Genomic DNA, 20,668 nt, shown 5'->3' with positions numbered 1-20,668 from the left:
TGACGAGCAAGATCCTTTACTGAACTTTCCTTGCCACAACCTCAATCCCTTCTTCTGCCGCCGCAGCACAAACGACTAAGCCGCAATGATGTTGTTTCTTGCTGGCCTCGTTTGTTCCTCCTATGTCACGGCAGCCTATGCGGCGCTGGATCCCAGGCTTGTTGGCACCTGGTCCACGAAATCGAAACAAGTGATCACCGGTCCGGTACGTTCTGTTTTGGCTGAGTGAAGCGCTGCGCCCCCCTGCAGCGGCCTTCGATCTCTTTACTGCCAACTAATATCCACCTTAGGGGTTCTACGATCCGATTAGAGACAGATTCATCGAGCCAGCGAATACGGGAATATCATACTCCTTCACTGCCGATGGATATTTTGAAGAAGCGCACTACCGCGCGTTGTCGAATCGTTAGTCGCCAGCTCCTCTTCAGCCCCTAAGCCAAGAATATACTGACAGATTATGGTACCCAGCGAGTGCACCGGCATGTGTTGCTGGCTTCATGCTATTTCAACATGGAACATACAGCGTCGAGGCCGACGGATCCCTCATCTTGACTCCAATCGCGGTGGATGGTCGCCAGCTTATTTCGAATCCCTGCAAAGGCAAGAATTCTGAGTACTTTAGATTTAACCAGACGGAGACGTTCAAGGTATTATCGTCGTTCCGTTTTATTTCTCAAACCTTCACAGAAGCTGGCAGTCACTGATTATTTCTCTCAGCGATTCGAACCGCAGACCGACCGCTTTCACAATGTGAGACGCCTAAATCTCTACAAGCATGATGGATCTCCGATGAATCCAATGTTCCTCGTTCACGAACCTCCGCAAATGCTACCCACGCAAACATTGAACCCAGTCGTCACAGCCACCCCAACAGGGAGAAGGGCTAAACGCAGCTTTTTCTACGGCAACGATCACCCTCTCACCCACGATAAACGTTCATTTTCCGAGCCTACTGGACTCCGTAAACCTGAGAACTGGTTATGGGCTGGTATCATCATGACTGCCTCTGGGGGAGCTGCATTCCTTTACTCCGCTGGCTTTTGGTTGCGTTAGGGTAGGATATGGTTTCGTTCTTAGTACTTAGCGTACATGTTGGCGTGTATTGGCGTTGGGAAGACCACAACGGAGTTTTAAGGCACGGTATTCAGAAAATGACATAATTATCAGGTGAATCGAAATGATCCGCCATGGTTGACTCGATGGATAGTTTTGCTGGGATATGTGCGTTTATTTCATAGATCTTGTCACTTATGACCAGTGAATGAATCACCAGGGGTTTAACATTTTTATACGAGTGATAGCTATTCTTGGAGTCGGGAGATCCGTTAATGTGTTACATACTATACATATAAAAGCCGTACAAGAATATTCCAGTAATGGCAAGGCACTACAAAAGTGACTTCTCTCAATTCTTTGTTTTGTCTATCTTTTCATGCAGAGATCGCTTGGGCTGCCATTTTTGAGACGATCGACTTCTCTGCGGGCTTTTCATGTAACGGCCCTCCCGGGGCAAAAGCAGTCCTCATAACTGTGCCAATATCAAATTTCTTTCCCTGGCTTTTGAGTTGTTCTATGGTCTGAGAGACCGCGGACTGTATCTCATCGGGACTCATGGTAGATACCTGTCCTGCGTATTCCGCAAGCACGCTGATTTCTGCATCATTTCGCACCTTTAAGTCGCTTCTGCCAGCTTTAACAAACTCCTCGCTAGCTGCCTCGAGGGACGTAGACCGCTTGCGAATGAGAGCGAGTAATTGGAGGTCTGTTTGAATTGGAGACTGAGTCTTGGCGGCATTGTTGACTTCTGCGATGATTGCTCGTAATACATCAAGTCTGAACCATTGCGCGCCCAAGTTAGCTTGACGAAAAGTAGAACAGAGAAAGAATTGGACAACCTAACAGTGTCTCGAGCTTTCATAGCAGTTTTCAGGTCTCCCCGTAACGAAGCAAGCAGAGGAGGTGTGATAGGCGCAGTGGAATTGTAGCGGCATGGAGCTTGCCACAAGCATCGAGCCTGGAATCTGCGTAGCCTGAACATTGCGAGTGTATTTAAGTCTGAATATGCGTTAGGAATACGGTGTTGTGGGCGCCAGAGAGGTCTTGTGCCTGCAGCTCTGCCGTACTTTGTTGGTGTTCCAAGCAGCCAGTCTGGTCTGTGCGCAAAATTGTTTCTCTTCAATGCTTCACCTTCTTGCGGCTAATAATGCGAGCGCGTGGTTCTCCATATAAGGGACTCAACCAGCCCCATTGGCCTCGAAGCTAGACGTGCCAGCCACTCAGCCACCGATATTTCCTCCCCGTTCCTATCTACCACGCTGGAGGTGCTTCGTCTATCTTAACTTGGGGAGTCGCCCTGCTGGGACCTCCGAACTATGAGCTTTCCGCCTCTCACCCCAGCTCGGCCGGTGCCAGGCACATATTTCCAAACGCCAGCCCCGTCCTTTTCCAATGGATCTCTTTTCCAAAGCAGGCCAATGTCGGCCGCGAGCGCTAGACCTCCGTCCGCAGACAATCCTCTCGCCCAGACCATTGACAACAAGGCGATTGCTTCGAGTGTGAAAGGCAAAGCCGATACGATGAGTCCGCGAGAACGAGGAGCGCGCACAATAGACGATGCTCTGGCGCAGGATGCGCGATACCCTGACCTAGATAGTTTTCTCCCTGGTAAGTCGGCTTTATCCCTCTGCTATCTCAATGGCGACTGACGTGTCGCAGCCGGATATACCTCAGAATACGACTTACCTACCTCTCAATCATGGGCGCCCTTCCAAAAAATAAAGATGTATGATATTCCGGATCAAATATTTGAGCAGTACAATCGTGCTCAAGTTTCGACGAGCATGGGCCTCTTCGCAGAGTTGAACCATGCCTGGGTGACGATCGATAATTCCCTTTATCTCTGGGACTACACGCATCCAAACCCGCAATTAATTGGGTTTGAAGACCAGCCTAATAGCATTAATACTGTGAAACTCGCTCGACCGCGGAAGGGTGTATTTCTGCCGTCTATAACACATATTCTTATTATCGCAACTACAGCGGATGTCATGATCCTTGGCCTGAGCTGTGAAATCAGTGGTGGCTCAAAGATCGTTTCTCTTTACCAAACTGGAATGTCGGTTACTGTTCGAGGGCTAGATATTAATGTTATCACGTCGTCAGACTCGACGGGCAGAATCTTCTTCGCCGGTTCGACAGACAACGATGTGTACGAGCTGAAATATCAACAAGAGGAGCGTTGGTTCCAAGGGAGATGTACTAAAGTGAACCATACGACAAAAAGCTTTGCAGCTTTTGCTCCTCAATTTGCACTCACGCCCAAGAGCCAGACATTTGTTGAGCAGATGGTGGTCGATGATAGCAGAAGTCTTCTGTACACCCTTTCATCTAACTCGTCCATACGCGTATTTCATATGAAGCAAGACGATGCCATGTCACTCGCCATTACGAAACATGCTGTTGATATTTACTCCAACATTGGTCACATCATTGGTTCCAATGAAACGCTCAATGCTCGAGTTAAGATTGTCTCGATTAGTCCAATTCTGGCTGAAGAAGCTTCAAGATACCACCTGATGGCCACAACGGCGACTGGCTATAGAATTTATTTAAGTGCCACTGGTTCTTATAGTTGGTCACCGACTCCTAGTGCAACGAATGCTCCTACAAGTATGCAAGCGCAACACATACGGACCCCGCCACCCGACACGACAAGCGCCCAGCCGGCGGCACAAGGGAATTCTCCTATGTCAGGATCCAAATATCCAATGTCTCGTGGTAGATTTCCAATCCAATCATTGAACCCTACTCGATCCGCACAGCGTTTCCCCCCCGGCTACTTCTTCTGTTTCGCTGAAAAGGAACCCCCCAACCGTGGAGATACGCTTTTCATATCTACACCGGACTCTGGACGGATTGCTCGCCCTCAGGATACGTCTCTTCCGATGAAAACGGATGAAACCGGTCTTTGGCTCACCCTGGGCAGCCGTGCAGAAGATATAGGGCTCAGTACGCCGGGTTTTGCAGCCCAAGGGGCACCTGGCTTTGGAAACGAGCTTGCGATTCAGTTTGACAAGCCTGCCACCGAAATTGCCATCCTCACAAATACGGGAGTTCATGTGATTCGCAGAAGAAGGCTTGTTGACATATTCGCTTCTCTCGTCCGTACCGCTGGAGGGGAGGAGGGATTGGAGAATCAAGTGAAGACCCTTATCAAACTTTATGGCCGAAGTGAAGTTCTTGCTACTGCGTTAGCCGTAACTTGTGGCCAAGGCGTCGAGCTTTCGCATGACTCTCGCTTGTCTAAGATAAATGACCCGGATGTGTTGGAGTTTGCCAGAAAGGTGTTCATCGAGTTCGGCGGGAGGCCCTCTCTGGACGAAAACACGGTTACTGATGGGTCCAATTTCGCAATCGAAGCCGTTTTGCCATCACCGCGACATGCAGGTATTGCACTTTATACCTCAAGGCTTTTGAGGTCGATTTGGAAAACCGTGATCGTGAAGCAAGACCGCACACCAGCTGGCGGTGTCGCCATTATCCCATCCGTCAACACATCTAAGTTACATTCGATACAACGAGATCTCTCGGCCTTGCAAGACTTTTTCCGTACAAATAAGACGTTCATTGAAGGTTTAAGCGGCCCCGAAGCCCTATCCAGGGCAGCGACAAAGCAAGATGAAATTGCTCTACAGGCAGAACACCGCGCATTGCACTCACTGGTTCAACTTATTACTCATACTATTGAGGGTATTTCGTTCATCCTCGTTTTGTTCGACGAACGCATGGAAGAGATTGTAGCCTTATTACCCGAAGCTTCGAAATCCAAATTCATGACTTTGACGTTCGAACAACTCTTCAGCAGTCCTTCAGGGCACGATATCGCTAAAGAACTCGTCAAGGCTATTGTAAATCGCAATATTGCGAAAGGTTCAAATGTTGAAACCGTTGCAGAAGCCCTTCGACGGCGTTGCGGGTCTTTCTGCAGTGCGGAGGATGTTCTTATTTTCAAAGGCCAGGAACAGCTGAAGCGGGCGACGGAGGCTGGTGTTAATTCTGAATTTGGGAGGAACTTGCTGAATGAAAGCTTAAATTTATTTATGCAAGTGTCAGAGACGTTGCCAATGGACTACCTTAAAGCTGCCGTTGAGCAGTACACGCTAAACCAGTTTTTTGCCGGTAAGTTGATATAGTACATTTCGTGTACAAGAGGATTCTGATTATTCTAGGCGCTATTCAACTTTGCTTAAGTGTTGCAGCCGATTCTGATAAAGCAAACCGTGCACTATCATGGTTAATGGATGGCCGGCCTGCCCAGGTAAGACACCCATAAATTCCATTCTATCTCATAGTGGCTGAACAGCCGTGCAGGATCCTCGCCAGGCGAGCTTTGAGATTCGACAACAATGTTATGATCTAATTTATATTGTCATTGCGGCTGTTGACGATCTCACAAGCCAAGAACCGGAAGTGGTCGACGGACAATATACGGCTATAACAAGAAGAAAAAATGAGGCGTACGATGTCATTACGAATTCACAAGATGAGGTCTTCCTTACGAGCCTTTATGATTGGTATCTTGAACGAGGCTGGAGCGACAGACTGCTTCACCTCAATAGCCCATTCGTGGCTACATATCTGAAGAGAAAGTCAGCCGAAGACATCTTCCACGCTGACTTGCTGTGGAAGTATTACGGACAGTCTGGCAAATTTTACGACGCTGCTGCTGTTCAGCTACAACTTGCACAGAGCCCATTCTCTCTTCCTTTAAGTCAACGGATTGAATACCTAGGTCAAGCAAGTGCCAATGCCTCAGCATCCACGCAAGAGGCCTCCCGCGCAGCTCGTCATAGATTGCAGCAGGAAATTTCGAGTCTGTTAGACGTTGCAAATGTTCAGGACGATTTAGTGCAGCGCTTGAAGGATGACAGCCGAATAACCGATGAGCGAAAGGCCGAAGTCCTAAAGGAAGTGAGCGGCGAAATTATGGAACTTAGCAATGTGAGTTTGAGCCCTGTGGAAGCTGTTACTCTGAAGTTACTAATTCTCCTTGTTTTTTTCAGTTGTTCAACATGTATGCCGATCCTGGCGGTTACTACGATATATGCCTACAGATCATGCATCTCGCAAACTATCGAAACACGTCCGACATCAAGGCCGCATGGGAAAACCTTATTAAGGATGTCCATGAAGATGCATCTGAAAAGGGCATGTCTCTGCCCTACGAAGCTATTATTGAAAAGGTCCGAAGCCTTTCTAGTCGCTTAAGGATGTCGGACATTTCTTTCCCTGTTCCAATTCTTCTACCGATGCTCGAAAGATACGCACTTGAACGTCAGCTTGGTGTAGGCCCCCAGACCTGGGTAATTGATCTTTTCCTTGACCTACATGTTGCACACGAAACCCTCTATACGATACTAGAGGCGATATTCTACAACGACGAAGTTCCCTTTCAAGGTCGCAATCGGATGTTTATTGCATACGATCTTAACTACGTCATCTCACGGTGGTATCAAGATAGTGTTCGAGTTGGTGGTGGTGTTTTCGGTAGCGATGCGCTTGCTACCCGTGTATCGGAGTTGTTACTTTTGATTCAACAGAGCGGCGGAGAGAGGGAGATTGTGGAGTTGAGCAGGGATTTGCGGATGAGAATTGAGCAATCCCTATGGTGATTCTGCTTGTTTAACGGAGTAGAGTATTTAGTACCCCATGGGTCATGTTGATTATAGAGTGCCTTCCCGGAAGCGGGTTCTAGTCAGCTTTTGGCGTCTACTTTCATGCTTCGGAAATTCTGGTAGCCAGGAGTAGTTACTGACTGCTGATAAAATCAAGATTGATGATCATGAATTATCTTTATAGGAATTGGTATTTTTGCTCATCCAAAGGGGTCCTCCCAACTCAACATATCCCGCTGTCTCCTTTTCCAGCCAGGGACAAAGGTACCAGGAAGTGCTGCTGATTGGATGGGTTTATTGTTTTCCCGAAATCCAGAACTCCGCTATAAAAGAAAAATGCCGCTCGAGAGATTTCTTTGACAGTTTTTATTTCACTTTACACTGAAAATCATACACATCTCTGTTCATAATGGCCATGAGATCGAGCAGCGGGACGGTTGCACCCGCCAAGTCATCCTGGCAGGGCAAGCTTGATGGCTTTTACATTGGCTTTTTTGCCTTCCACCTTGTGGTAATCTTCGGTGAGTTTAATTCTATAGTTAGATAAGCCTCCTCCGTATGGGGTCAGCTTGACGTTCTCTCCGACTTTCCAGTCAATAAATTGCGTTTGTTTTCCTCTCTAAACGTCAATCTTGGTGGTCCTGACCCTATTATTCGGAAATGGTGTATATCAGCGCTCTATACATGTTCTGAGTGACCGTGATTGCTATGGATAGGCGGAGGTTTTATTGTAAGCTGATAGAGTTTTGCAGCCGTCGACATTGTCCCGCTTTATCCCGAGCCATTTGTTCCAGGCCCTTTGCTCAAGCTTCGAGAGTTCTATATCGCCAAATACCAGGACAGGTTTTTCGTTGACCCACCACGATGGTTCCAAAGCTATGCTGTGATGGAAGCAGTCTACCATGTTCCGGCAAGCATAGAAATTATTCGTGGACTGCTAAAAGGTATGTCCCGAATCCCCGATGACCCACCTCTAACGACTTGCTGGCTCGGCGGGAGACGGATTCTCACGCTTTAAATATCCATCTCTAGACGATGCATTTGTCCCTGTCCACATTCTAGTATTTGCCGTTCAGGTATTCATCACGACGCTTACATGCCTCGTTGAGGTGTGGGCTTGGACAGATCGGACTGTTGAGCAGAAATCCGACCTCAGCATGATCTATGGGCCATACCTAGCATTTGGTGAGTGACCCTTGGCCTGCAAGTACTATCCTTGTCTCCGGACTTCGGAGATCTTCACCCGGAGCATGCGTAGTTAGGCATGGATACTGGGTTGCGTTCGTACCTCGGATTCCTCCCCTGCTCCAAGAGCTAGGATACGATTCTTCTCCCCCACCAGAAAAAAAGCGATACTCCCAAACTGACATTATATATTTTGGTAGCTGGCCTCATGGGCCTTGACATGATGTATCGACTTCGAGTAGCGTTGCGCAAGGCAAAACGGGATTAGCAGCGGGATGGAGGTCATTTGTATGTTGTGGAATAACTAGTTAGTTGGTTAGTTCCATAGTTAGTTAGGTGCCCCAGTCCATAGCGTCTTCTCCATCGAGAGATCAATGTAAGATAAGATAATCTATTCAATGCGGAGCACCATCTGTGGGATATAAGAAGATTGCTGTGGGCTTGCATGGGGCGGTTGGAAGGCCAGCGGTTGATCTAGCGTTCTAGCGGAAGTCTAAGCTGTGTCGTCAGAGAAATTGACTCACATCTCGCAAGCTCCGCCAATTCACAAACTCCCGAGTGTCCACAGCGATATCGCAACCACGAAAATCTGGAAAAACAAAAAATGTTCCGTATTCCTGCTTGTCTTCAGTTCCCATTTGCCATCCACTGAGCGTGCCTGCTGTGCCACCGTCTTTGCGAAGCGATGCCAGAACACTTCCAATGAACAATGAATCGAAGTGTGGTGCTGGGCTGGTGCTCACAGCCAGCTCGCCTCGGCCATAAGGTATTTGCTATTTGATTTCACCGATAGGTAGACCTCGTTCCTAACGTGATCCTCTAAAATTAGTGTGACCGTCACTTCGATTTCACTCCCCTCTGTAACCGGACCGCACCCGAGAAACGCTTCTTCGGCCGTTATTCTGGCCCAACAGCTACAATTCCTAACCTGCCCCGCAGACATGACGGCTATACCGCTCCGCCGGAATCTGGTGGCGACTTCTTCCCAGGACTAGGCCATCAGGCAAAGGAAAAAGAGGCCGAGAAGGTGTGTACAACCACTCTCCGCCCTACTACTCTCACACTCACACAGCTTATAGGATTTCTACCTAAGTCTTCTGAGTTCTGCTTCTACAAAGCGAGAAGTAAAGTCCTATCTCTCACGATTCAAGACTCAAAAATCTACATCCAATGATACCCACAAACCCGATCCCCCACACCGAGTCACACCTCCGCACAATCTTGAACCGAAGACAGGATTGAAGACACAAAGCAAATTAGGCGTGAATTTAGGAAATATATTCGGGGACTCCGCGACCGTGGAGAATGCTCCGGTATTTACACAAGACCCCATACATGTTCGGATGGAGGCAACCCCCGAAAAGCTTCACGTTGCTCTAGTCGAACTCCGGAAGCCTCAGCTACTAAATGATCACATTCTCCACGGGGTTGGCCAGACTCTCTCACAATTAAGCAGACTTGGGATGAGCTGTTGCGTTGTGATTGATGCGGGTGGCAGCTTAGACGAGATGTCCCATCGACATATTTCTACACAGCAGGCAGATCGACTATCTGCAGCCATTGATGCGAATCACGGACCAGACTCCCAGAGAATTGATTCTGCCATCGCGGTATCGCCAGAATCTAATATGAAGGTCTCGGTCCTATCCCGCAATTTGCTACTATCGCCTTTACGTCAAGGCCATGTCGTTGTTGTAGCCCCAGTGGGGTATACTACAGATACCCAGAGAGCAGTTCCTGTTCCGGCAGGTAAAATAGTTTTAGCATTAACCAAGGAATTGGCAGGGCTTGAGATAAACAGCAGCCCAGACGAAGATGCTATCACTACAGCCGGCAGAGCGAAGTATTTGCAGATGGAAATATCACTCGATAGGCTGATTATTCTGGATCCTTCTGGTGGAATCCCTTCACTGAAGGAGAGACCCCATGTTTTTGTCAACCTGGAACAGGAATATGACGACATTATGGGGGAGTTGAGCCAAAAACTCAACGGTACTGATTATCATACTTCTTCAAAACCTCAAGATATAAACGAAATATCCCCATTCCATTTTGGGAAGAGCAATCCTATATCCAAGTTTGTCGATGAGGAGGTAGTTCCTCTTCCAAAAGAATCTGGTGGATCTGGCCGGACGGAAACCGTGGATGACCATTTGAACAATTTAACGCTTTTACAACAGACTCTGTCGTATCTACCCCCATCGTCATCTGGGATTATCGTTACACCTTATGAGATAGCCACATCTCCCGACGAAACTCCTGATGCTTCAACTTTATCCGCTGTTGGAACTCGACGATCGCGAAATCCTCTGATTCATAACCTGCTTACTGATAGACCTATTTTATCAGCTTCTTTACCGATTGGAAGAATATGCGCCCGGAACGGCGCCACGCCACCGAGCCAAACGCTTGCTACACATTCCACCTTTGTGAAGCGGGGGATGCCGTTGACTTTACTACCAGATCCGCGCGTTAGAATGTGGACGCCAGACAACTTTGGTGACCACATCCTCACATTGGATGATTCAAGGATCGACCTGCAACGCCTTGTTTATTTGATTGAAGATTCTTTCGACAGGAAACTAGATGCCCGCCGTTATATCGATCGTGTCAACAAACGCCTTGCTGGGCTCATTATCGCCGGTGAATATGAAGGCGGAGCGATCCTCACGTGGGAAACGCCACCTGGCGTGCCTGATGACGGGAGCGAAGAGAGCAGATCTCGAATGGTTCCATATCTCGACAAATTTGCCGTTCTCAAAAGAAGCCAAGGGGCCGGTGGAGTGGCAGATATCGTGTTTAACGCCATGGTTCGCACCTGTTTCCCAAATGGCGTCTGCTGGCGAAGCAGAGCGGATAACCCCGTTAATAAGTGGTACTTCGAGAGGTCCAGAGGAACGTGGAAGCTTCCAGGCACTAACTGGACCATGTTTTGGACCACAGACGGTGTACCTGAAAATCAACAAGAGTTTTGGGATTATGAAGGCGTTTGTCGGTCTATTGTGCCCACTTGGGCGGATAATAAGCAGCAAGTTGATTGAGCGCGATACAGTGTTTTTATAGAAGTATTCTTTTAACGTCATATTGAAACAACTATACACATAGATAAATTGACCTCGCCGGTTGTTCCACAACAGGTATTTATAGCAAAAGCATACCAGCTAATGACTTCTCATGCAATACGAAATTCAACTTTTATATTCCTCTTTATCTGTTTCGTTCATCTTTGGCATTTGATAATGTTTTACAATGTAATGTATCTAGGTCAAACCAGTGTCCTAGTCGAAACTAATATTCAAGATTTTGACAATTCCCAGTATAGAGCACGGAGTGCGGAGTACATACTCTCTACCCCTTCACAAATGTATTGTCTGAGAGGCCACAAGCAACAGTCGGAACAGCAGATATTCCCATTCCGCGGATAGTACTAGCGCCTTGGCATTGAAGCTTGACGTCGCGCCCCAATCATCCCATCTCGCGCGTCGACATACCAGCTCATCCTGACCAATAGCTTCGAAAATGAGAAGGCCCTGATGCTGCACAATGCCAATATGCATCGAATGTTGCTATCCAGTTTCTCATCTATACACTTCCTATAGCAAGGCAGATGATCGCGCCCTTGGAAAAGGGGTGCGCCTGACACAATGTCCACGATGTCAGCGATTCGCTGATAAATATGTCGAGCACGATTTCGTTGTGCTGTTTATTGATCTGGTTCTTATTAAACCGCAGGTATTTTATTGCGCAATCTTACCGGCGGTGTATGAAGCTAAGACAAGCTTCTTGGATAGGTATACAGGCACTTACTGTTCAATCGGCTGGGAAGAGATGATGATAAATTTGATGTACGTCAGCTAACACAGGCACCCCAAATATCTATTAGTGATGTTAACAACTAAGTCCTGTGCAGCGCTCAATTCTTCGGCTAGGAATCCTAATACTCCTATTCGATGTATATCTTTCTTGGGCGCAGATCGAGAAATCTGGCCGCCTGGCAAATACACAAGTCGCTAGAGCCCCGATAGTCATACAATATTTTTACTTTCTCACAGTAAACACTTTGGCGACGCTTGCGCAGCATTTGGTGGTTCGAACGCTAGCCTGTGTTCTTGTTCTGAGGACGTCTTCGCCGACTAAAGAAAGCCAACCACAGGGGAACGGGGATGCTACAGCTTGTGCTGGAGGTGGGATGGAATCCCCAGCTCCAATTACATCGCCGGGAACAACTATGGCTGGGTCCCAAATGTCAGCTGCCAGCCCGTCTTCCCAGAACCAATCTCGAGATCACTCTCGCACACCGTCGAATTCGATGCCACCACCCCCTTCGGCGCTCCGCCGATCTTCAACAACTGCATCATTAGTGCATCCCGCCGCACCCCCTCCTCCTGCGACTCCTAACGCTATCAGTACGGCACTTCTTGTCAGTAGCTGCACAAAACTATTTCCCATATTGCTGGTGATTTGGAATCCAGACTCCTCTGGGGACTCAGTATCAACAAATAACCATTCATCTTCCTTGGTCCCTAGCACTGCAGTATTTTCCAACCGAATCGGTGCGAATGTAGCTGCAGTGGCTTCCTCATCGAAGATAGCCTCGAGTAGTCCAACTCTCCCTCCCTCGAACCCTTCGATATCGCTACTATCTCCAGCGTCCTGGGGATCTTCACCTATCCTTCAACCGGTTATTTCGCTTCTTCTCTCTGTGACCAATACACATCTGGTACTGTTGAATAATATGGAGGCTCTTTATATTCTGCTTAATTGCGGCTATTTATACGCTGCAGTAATCACACTGGGTGGTCAAATCGCTAGGTCGGGAGTTGAATGGCTGGTTTTACATTTAGCAGGAATTTGATGTGAAACGCGCCACCCGTGTGACACACCAGGTACAGGTGGTGATGCTGATATAAAAACCGGTCTGGGTATTCAGGCATTTCCGCCTGGAGAATTAGGATAGCAAGACGCCTGTCTAATCATACATACAGTGCCCACATTTATAAATCAACATAGAAAATCGGAATGTTTAAAAAGAGATCATGAACACAGCTTTAACATTATTTTGACGCTAATGCTCAGGCCGTATATCAGATCTTTGTGGGGCGATCAATGGGTGCAGTTGTGCAAGGAATGTAATCGCTGTCTATAAGTTAGAATTCCTGCACTTAAACATAAATTTAAACTAGGAAAACATACCCCACATAAGGTAGCATGCCGTAAATGCAAGTAACAATGAGCTGCGCCATACCCTAAAATGTATCATGTGTCAGCTTTTCTGCTTTCGGCAATACCTCTAGGTATAGTAGGGCAGTTATGAATCGTTGGGCCAAGTGTTATCTTCCATAAACCACCGTTTAATCATCTTATTTTATATTTTTCCGCAATTCGCAGCTCCTGCTGCTCCGCAAAAGCCTCCTAAGGAACCACCCGGCCCAGACCGAGAATCACCGACGGGGAACTCCGCAAAAATGAATACTGACGTTCTATTTTCTCCTTTCGGACTAAATACCCAGGCAACCAAATTCGCAAGGACAACGAAGACAAGGCCGACTATTATACTCCACCTGTAAGATAGTTTCATATGACGAGTTAGCCAACTGTCACCCGCGCGGCCGTAGGAAAAGAATGGAACGGCAAGTGCTCACCCGCTGGCCATTGTGGCCACTGGTATAAGAAACGGTATGGAGTTATTCAATAAATTCGGCGTGGACTTTCAAGTACGGATGACGTACGCGAAGGCAGTCTGAGGGAGTAGGATGGATAGTTGGCCGCCTTGGGGAATCAACTGGAGATGCACACATAAAATAGGAATAGCTTTGGATATTATCTGGCCCTTCGGGTACGCAAGCACGTATAATCTCAAAGATAAGGGCAATGAGGAGAAGCTCTCTGTCGACAGCGACCATGTTGATCTGAATGATTACATAATCAACTGTAAATCACGCTTTAGCCAACTAGTTAAAGCATAATTTCAAACAGCGCATGATACTACCGCGGAGAAGATTTGCAAAGAAATTGTACTTTCCACTTTGGCCTATGAGGGACTCTGGTTTATGATTAAGTGGCAGTTTTTTTCCCCCAATTCTGAAACGAACAAAGATATGAGCGCTGCTAGGAATTTGCCCGAAGCATGCGTCGATTTATGTTCTAGGTTCATACTTCGCCAGAGATAAATCAACTCAAGAAGCCCCAGATTCTATTTGATTTTCTTTCTCATTCAATGCCTTTAAGAATAATGGACAAAGAGGGCATGCCGTTTTCTCCTCCGGCGTTTTTGCCCAGACCTACACATCCCCGGTCACAGACTCAAAGTACACCACCATGACACCCTGGTGCAGATCCTTCGCAGCGGACTTCAGATTGACGTGCGCCTGGCACTCATTGTCATAGTAGTTCATATCCTCAACGGTGTCGTACTGTGAAACCACGGCGAGCGTGTATCCTTGCCGGCGTTGGTCTTCGAAGGTATGGCCGGCTCGGACGGAGCGGATGTAGGGTTTGCCGTCCTATCGAGTTGGATAACAATTAGACTTGAAGTGCATTGAGGATCAGGGGGAGGACTGTCGGGCTCTGTTAAGCGTGGGGTGGAAACATTGTTCCGTATTTACCTTCAGAGCGTCCTGGGGCATTGTCTTGTAAAAGGACAATACTTTCTGACGGTTCTCCTCTTCGGGGATTTTGAAGAGCGTGACACGGGTGATTGGCATTTTGTCTGTAGTCCTTAGTTGTTGGTTGATTGAGGATTTCGGAGTTCAGGCTTCAAGATTGAAGAGACGTCCTCGATTAAATAGATATCAATTCCGCTTTCTCAAGGTTCCCCGCATAGCCGACTTTCAGTAGAGCGGGGTAAAAATAGGCTCCGGAGATGGCTTCCAATGAAAAATTCCGGGATTGAAGATCTTGTCTTCGACATCAGCTTATCGGCGCATGTCGGTATAGTCCGAAGATATATGCTACAGCTGGCTCATACTCCGTAGTCAGGTTTGAACTCCGGGCCCTTCTTGGGGGGCCAATCCCTCCCCACTGACATTACAATTCTAAGGCATTTGACCATTTTTCAGGATGGCTGGTCTCTCATATGTATACTGAGCATTAGTTCGCTCATGCCGCACCTGCCTTACCGGCGTCTAAAGACTGAAGGCATAGACTAGATGCTGTTATCTCTGCATTCTTAAGGTATTTATTGGGTGTGATTTGTATACGATAAGATCAGAAGAGAGACATAAAAGGAGGAATAACAGGCAAAGAAAAATTATCAGAATAGGTGTATATATCCACCTTTACCCATAAATATACACTCCGCAATCAACTTTGGGGCGAACAAGAAGTAAGGACAGGAAAGAAAAAAAAATACAATATGTAGGAGTGACTAGCGAGTCAAGTCGCTAGACACCTATGTAACCAAACCGCACACTATAGACATAATAGGAAGGGGCCGCAACCTGTATCAACTATCGGGCAATTCCAGTAAATCTAAAATAGAAGACTAAGGATTTAAGCTCCCTCTCGGCTCTTGCGGTAGTTGGCCTGCTTGGACAGTGAGTTAGCGATAATACGCATGCATAGTCGTCTTAGAACCGACACCTACCTCCTGTTCCACCTGCAGGCCGTCGATGACAGGAGCCAGCTCGCTCAAAATCTCGTACGCTTTCTTGTGGTACTCGAGCTGCGCAGCAACTAAGTCTGCCAAATTGCGTAACGGCTCAGGGGTGTCAAGCACCTATCCGTAAACCGTTAGTTTCCAATATTCAACCTAGCTGGGAAAGGAGCATATTGGCTCACGTTTTTCATCACACCAACGGCCTCTTCGGTCTGGCCAACAAACTCATCCTCAGCTTGCTCGATTTCCTGACGAGCGTCTTCGCCCAAGCGGTCAACATCTCCCTTTACCACGCCTTTATTTGCCTTAGTAGAGTCCAACATCAGGCGAGCATTCTCCACGTTCCTGCGAGCTTTCGTCGCGAACATCAAGTTGGTATTCAGGGTAGTATTCCACCCGGCTAGGAAGCGGCTTTGGATCTGAGCATCTTGAGTGAGTCTGGCCTCTCCAATCTTTTCCGAAGCAAGCGCAAGCTTCTCCAAGCCCACGGCCAACGGGTCCTCCGGCTCGTCTGGATGACTCTGTGTGAGCATGTGCGAGCCCGACAGCGCGGAGCGGGCAATGGCATGACTGAATGTCTTGGGTTGGGGTTTCGCGGATGGGGGTGCTGTAAGGGCGGCTTGGGCCTCGCCGGGAGTGGTCGCGTGGGAGAGAAGCTGAACTTTCTCGCTAATTGTCCGGCCAAGGTCGTTAAAGGACTCCCGGATATTTGGAGGATAATCGTACGCCTCGTTCGAGTATTGAGACCTTATTGATACTAGATTAGCTGATGGTCTAAAATCGCATAGAATAGTGGTAGGACACTTACGTCACCTGAAGGAGTTTCTGGTGAACAGCTTTTAATGCATCGACCCGCTTCTCAAGCTCAAGATAGTCGTCTGGAAGTTGGGTCTATATCACATAAAAAAGGCATAAATTAGCCGAATCTATCTGCCTTGGATGGACGGCTCCTGGAATAGGAAACGAGCAGCCGCATGTGATAGGTGTTAAGACAGATACCTTATCCTCAGCTTGTCCTAGCTGCTCCTTCACAAACTGCTGCGTTCGAGCGGCAAACGGCGAGAAAGTCGCACTGTTACAAGCAACGGTCCGATATAAATTAGCGAAAAAGGGCGATCCCCAGAATTGGTACCAACGTTTCGAAGCTTGGGTGAAGGGGCTGCATACGTGAAGTTCTTCCCAAACGCTTGAACTTTGTCCATGGTGAAGATATCGTCCGGCAGGGGAATCTGAAATCTAGTCCGTTAATGAAAGGAATGTAGATACTGAGACAGGCCTGAATCTAGCATGAGAAAGCGAATTTCGAGGTTAAGGAGCTGGTGATCCCAATTAGGGTTCAAGCCGCAGGTTCCAAATACGTCGGTGCTGGAGAAACTAACTAACCATTTTCGGCCTAGAAGGCCAGCCCAGCGTGGTTACGTCATCTTCCATTGGTACTCTGAATGACAGGACGAGATCGAATCCCTATCTGAGGTGCGTCAATCACATTAAATTCTACATATTAGATACATACATGGCTCAGTAAATATGCCGTAGCTCAAAATACAGATATCCTCCCATTATTTGATTCGTTACGTTGCGTGGCATAGCAAAACATGCAGACATGGACACGGACAAGGGAACTTGCAAGACAGAAAAGATAAGAGGAAAGAAAAATAAATGAGAAACCGGAATGAAAAATATTCAATCTTTGGTTATTTCAAAATCAATTATGAGACACCAAAAAAGAAAGGAAGCAAAAAGGAAATAAAATGGAAGGCTCTGATGACTGAAAACTGACAGCATAATAGCCTTGCGGCGCTCGCATGTTGTATGTAAATATATGCCCGAACAATATGCTCAATTTACCAGGATATTCCAAATCACGTAAGAGTTGCCATCATTGCGCGGATTAGGCGCTGGGTGGGAGCTAAGAAAGCAGAAGAGTCAGAAATGATTTCTTGGAATAAGAAAATCTGAGATGCTAGTGTTTACCTTTATGGTCACGCCTAATTTCAAGCACCTCACCAGGTCGTAGGTCATCGGGAGTAATCAGCCTGTGCTCTTCCATCGGCCGCATTTCGGTGCGAAGTTCTCGCCGGTGCCGCTCGGGGAGCATCAGCTGCACATCGGCATTGGGCTGGATGATTTCTTCGACGTGGTGGTGGTGAACATAGCGGATTGGAGAAGAAAGGCGGCGGGGGCGGGGCTTGATAACCTGTACTGGCGCGGGGACGGGGGCTGGAGCCATGACAGTGACGGGGGACGAGACATGTCGGTGCTCTCGAGGCTCAACCAGTTCGAATATCGGCCGGACTGCACTCTTGCTTCTGTGCTGGGACTTTGACCGAGTCCGTTCAACGGAGACAGATTCGCGACGAGTTTTGGTTACGATTCTCTCCTTTTCTTTGATTTCCTCAACTGTCAAAGTAAATCAGTCTCACACGGCTCAGGCAACAGGGCTGGGGGATTGTTGAAGTCTTACCACGAGGCCTTTGGCGAATATCCCTGCTAAGGTTAACAAGTTCATGGATATTATCTTTGGAGAGCGCTTGCAATATGATGATGTTGTTCTCGGTCTAACAGGACAGAACCGTCAGTCATCCATCGGGCACTTTGGGGGAGAGCTCATCTACGTACATCTTCCTCATATGCGTAGCCAAGGTCGTTTAGAGCACGAGGGTGCACCAGGCGTTTCGAGACCTTGGTCTTGCCACGGCGAGGGTAGGGCCGCTCAACTCTCTCTTTGACGATCTCTTCGCGCAGGGAGTATGATCTGCCGCGAGGGGTAGCACTTCTATCCCTTCCTCGCATCCTGCGATACTCCTCGTCGCCATAGTAGTCCGGCTCCGCGACGCGGACGGAGTCGATATCGGGCTCGGGCGGGGGAGAATGTCTGCGGGCCGTGACGGGAGCCAGGGGAGGCCCGTAGTCATCCCGGTCGTACTGGTAGTAGTCGCTTGCATAGCGCGCTGCAGCGCGGTCAAAGGTGTCGAGCGATGATTGGCGTCGCAGCAGCTTGGGCTTGCGTGGCGGAGAGCGAGAGGAACGGCGGTGCTCCTTGAAGGGCACGATGGCCGCGGCGTTGGAGACCAGGTGCGCGTCTTCGTACACTCGCTCGGGGCGTCTGGCGGGGGGGCCGTATTTCTCCTGCGCGTTCAGGTAGTCGTCGACCAGCGACGGGGCGCGTTTCTCGACCCGGTCGATGACCTCGACGGCGCTGCGTCGCTCACGGCGGCCGGGCTCATGCCGTACATCGCGCTCGCGCATGAAGCGCTCGGTATCCCAGCGGCTACCGCCCGCCCCACCAGCCGGGGCGTCGACGGTTGGGTCGCCGTATCGATACATGGGGGCACAGGCAGTTGGGTCGTATGTGTGTAGCAGCGGCAGCTCCCAGGTGTGATCCGTGGAATGCGCAGCGGGACGTTGGGAGGTCAACCAGAAAGCCGGCGGTGGCGGGTCTGGCGCGGTGGTGGGGGCTCGCGGCGCTTGGAGGCTCAACGGCGCTCTGGGGTTGACGCGAGAACAACGAGCTAGTCGGCGCAGTGAGGGCGATCAGTGCTGGGGGCGAGCAGAGAGGCCGTGATGGGGTTCAGTCGCAGAAGAGAGAAAAACACGAGACAGAATGCAGGCCGGCGGCTGCGGCAGGATTGGCGGTGCGAGGGTGCCAGAGTCAGGCCGTTCCCGTGAGCAGAAGACGGTCAGGATTGATAATCCGCTGACACCAGGCAGGCAGCAGTTAAATATCCTTTGTCTCGAGCTCTCAGTACTCCCGTCTACGGCTTTCTCCGCTCGATTGTTTCGTCCCTAACTATATATACACAGAAAACACCTTCTCCTCCCTCTGTTTCACGCCCGCCCCGCCGCCCGGCCACGGAACTGCTCGCGGACTGACACAGAGAGCGTCTCGCGAACTCGCGCCCTCGCCACCCCGGGCTGGCAAATGCCAGTGCGCCAGGTCTGACGGCGCCCGCCGCTGCCCAACCACAGCCTTGCCTCACTTGGCTCGCGACCCCTGGAAGGCTTGTTCTGCAAGCCCGGCTGCACAGCGGGGAACTCCGTGCATTGCCTGGCTTGCCGGGCTCCTTTGCCAATCACTGCGGGCTTGGATGTTGAGGGGCCGGCGCCCGGCAGTTGGCTTCTGCCCAATAATAATGATGTCGTTTAGCGATGATGTCTGAACTGTTGGTGCCCAAGCCAAGAACTGCTGTGCCAGAACGGCTGCGGAGGATTCGGCCTTCGTCGTCGTCAAGGGGCTCAAATCCTGGGCCGTGCTCGTGTGGCGGCATGAAAATCCAGGCTGCTTATGAGCTCAAAGATACTGTTGTAGTGCAATAAGTTGGAGTACAGTTCATATGTCTGGGAAAGAGGTGTTGGCAACTATACAGCAACACTGCTTTACCAATCAAAGCTGGAACGTTTGGACTTTGCTATGTATTCTGCAAAGTATCTCCTATGTTCTTCTATCTTTTGATCCTGAGGGTTGAGCGTTGGCAGTTAACGGAACATGACGGTTTCACACAGGTACTCCGTAATCTACTCTATAATGTCTGATTCATGGCTTTTAAAGCAGATTGACCTTCCAGCGGCTCAGCCTAAACTACTTTATGTGACTATTAAGAATTTAATGACCATAATGACACGATGTCCAGACCCTCATTTCCATGTATTCTTGGGGTTAAGCTGAGTAGAGAGATCACTGTATGGGAAACAAGGGCATGAAACCTGAGAGAAAGCGCAGATAAATGAACTATTTCATAGTCAATTCATTTATCTCAAGCTTGAATTTGCTCTCATAGCTTTTTTCTTCATGTACAAAGCTTAATACCATGACATTCTTTACGGAGTACGGAGTAGAAAGTCTAATATGCCATCGAAACCAATCAAATTGTATGAAACTCTGATGATGGGAAAAGTTATATCAAGTCATAATGTACTCCGTAGGGCAAGGCCCTATATAGAAGGGCAAAACTATATTCCGTCCGGAATGTCAGATTACCTAATATGACTGTGCCCTTTCGGAATAATATTTAGCCTATTCCGAGCGTACGTTTTTTTTTACCAATGTACTCCGTACCTTTTGAGAATCGCGTAAGGCATTCTATAAACTTGCTAGACTTTTAATTGTCAGATTGATTTTTAATATGGGCCTTCTTCTCTGATCTCTAGTGCTTCTAACCATTCTTCTCACTGTTCAGCTGGAATATTACTAGCTTGGATGAATCTGTAAATA

The 20,668-nt window shown here is 48.5% G+C and overlaps 9 protein-coding genes across 9 annotated transcripts; 4 read left to right on the top strand and 5 right to left on the bottom strand.

The window, feature by feature from the left end:
• Positions 1 to 85: 85 nt before the first annotated feature.
• ROT1 (Reversal of tor2 lethality) lies at positions 86 to 1,053 on the top strand (the record flags this gene model as incomplete). The annotated part of the gene is made up of 4 exons (XM_049253146.1): positions 86 to 205; positions 291 to 405; positions 469 to 647; positions 718 to 1,053. 4 exons carry the CDS (start codon positions 86 to 88, stop codon positions 1,051 to 1,053), a joined length of 750 nt encoding a protein of 249 aa, XP_049108009.1.
• Positions 1,054 to 1,430: 377 nt separating this feature from the next.
• On the bottom strand, positions 1,431 to 2,038 carry LOZ57_004099 (uncharacterized protein; the record flags this gene model as incomplete). The annotated part of the gene is made up of 2 exons (XM_049253145.1): positions 1,431 to 1,833; positions 1,896 to 2,038. 2 exons carry the CDS (start codon positions 2,036 to 2,038, stop codon positions 1,431 to 1,433), a joined length of 546 nt encoding a protein of 181 aa, XP_049108008.1.
• A 436-nt stretch (positions 2,039 to 2,474) lies between these two features.
• On the top strand, positions 2,475 to 6,671 carry LOZ57_004098 (uncharacterized protein; the record flags this gene model as incomplete). The annotated part of the gene is made up of 5 exons (XM_049253144.1): positions 2,475 to 2,664; positions 2,716 to 5,178; positions 5,229 to 5,317; positions 5,371 to 6,000; positions 6,063 to 6,671. 5 exons carry the CDS (start codon positions 2,475 to 2,477, stop codon positions 6,669 to 6,671), a joined length of 3,981 nt encoding a protein of 1,326 aa, XP_049108007.1.
• Positions 6,672 to 7,083: 412 nt separating this feature from the next.
• LOZ57_004097 (uncharacterized protein) lies at positions 7,084 to 8,127 on the top strand (the record flags this gene model as incomplete). Its single annotated transcript, XM_049253143.1, has 5 exons — positions 7,084 to 7,195; positions 7,268 to 7,360; positions 7,427 to 7,618; positions 7,707 to 7,859; positions 8,060 to 8,127. The coding sequence occupies 5 exons, from the start codon at positions 7,084 to 7,086 to the stop codon at positions 8,125 to 8,127; spliced, it is 618 nt and encodes a 205-aa protein (XP_049108006.1).
• Positions 8,128 to 8,568: 441 nt separating this feature from the next.
• On the top strand, positions 8,569 to 10,900 carry ARG2 (Amino-acid acetyltransferase, mitochondrial; the record flags this gene model as incomplete). Its single annotated transcript, XM_049253142.1, has 3 exons — positions 8,569 to 8,625; positions 8,689 to 8,886; positions 8,939 to 10,900. 3 exons carry the CDS (start codon positions 8,569 to 8,571, stop codon positions 10,898 to 10,900), a joined length of 2,217 nt encoding a protein of 738 aa, XP_049108005.1.
• Positions 10,901 to 12,143: 1,243 nt separating this feature from the next.
• LOZ57_004095 (uncharacterized protein) lies at positions 12,144 to 13,059 on the bottom strand (the record flags this gene model as incomplete). The annotated part of the gene is made up of 2 exons (XM_049253141.1): positions 12,144 to 12,526; positions 13,053 to 13,059. The coding sequence occupies 2 exons, from the start codon at positions 13,057 to 13,059 to the stop codon at positions 12,144 to 12,146; spliced, it is 390 nt and encodes a 129-aa protein (XP_049108004.1).
• Positions 13,060 to 14,140: 1,081 nt separating this feature from the next.
• Positions 14,141 to 14,563, bottom strand: LOZ57_004094 (uncharacterized protein; the record flags this gene model as incomplete). Its single annotated transcript, XM_049253140.1, has 2 exons — positions 14,141 to 14,362; positions 14,465 to 14,563. The coding sequence occupies 2 exons, from the start codon at positions 14,561 to 14,563 to the stop codon at positions 14,141 to 14,143; spliced, it is 321 nt and encodes a 106-aa protein (XP_049108003.1).
• A 787-nt stretch (positions 14,564 to 15,350) lies between these two features.
• Positions 15,351 to 16,658, bottom strand: GVP36 (BAR domain-containing protein; the record flags this gene model as incomplete). Its single annotated transcript, XM_049253139.1, has 6 exons — positions 15,351 to 15,383; positions 15,445 to 15,576; positions 15,639 to 16,203; positions 16,265 to 16,347; positions 16,456 to 16,528; positions 16,624 to 16,658. The coding sequence occupies 6 exons, from the start codon at positions 16,656 to 16,658 to the stop codon at positions 15,351 to 15,353; spliced, it is 921 nt and encodes a 306-aa protein (XP_049108002.1).
• A 660-nt stretch (positions 16,659 to 17,318) lies between these two features.
• LOZ57_004092 (uncharacterized protein) lies at positions 17,319 to 18,783 on the bottom strand (the record flags this gene model as incomplete). The annotated part of the gene is made up of 4 exons (XM_049253138.1): positions 17,319 to 17,365; positions 17,431 to 17,856; positions 17,921 to 18,014; positions 18,076 to 18,783. The coding sequence occupies 4 exons, from the start codon at positions 18,781 to 18,783 to the stop codon at positions 17,319 to 17,321; spliced, it is 1,275 nt and encodes a 424-aa protein (XP_049108001.1).
• Positions 18,784 to 20,668: the final 1,885 nt, after the last annotated feature.

Source organism: Ophidiomyces ophidiicola, assembly GCF_022830035.1.
Source record: "Ophidiomyces ophidiicola strain CBS 122913 chromosome Unknown scaffold_15, whole genome shotgun sequence".
Lineage (NCBI taxonomy): Eukaryota > Fungi > Ascomycota > Eurotiomycetes > Onygenales > Onygenaceae > Ophidiomyces > Ophidiomyces ophidiicola.
Note: the sequence above shows the minus strand (reverse complement) of the source record. Positions and strands in the feature narration are given on the sequence as shown.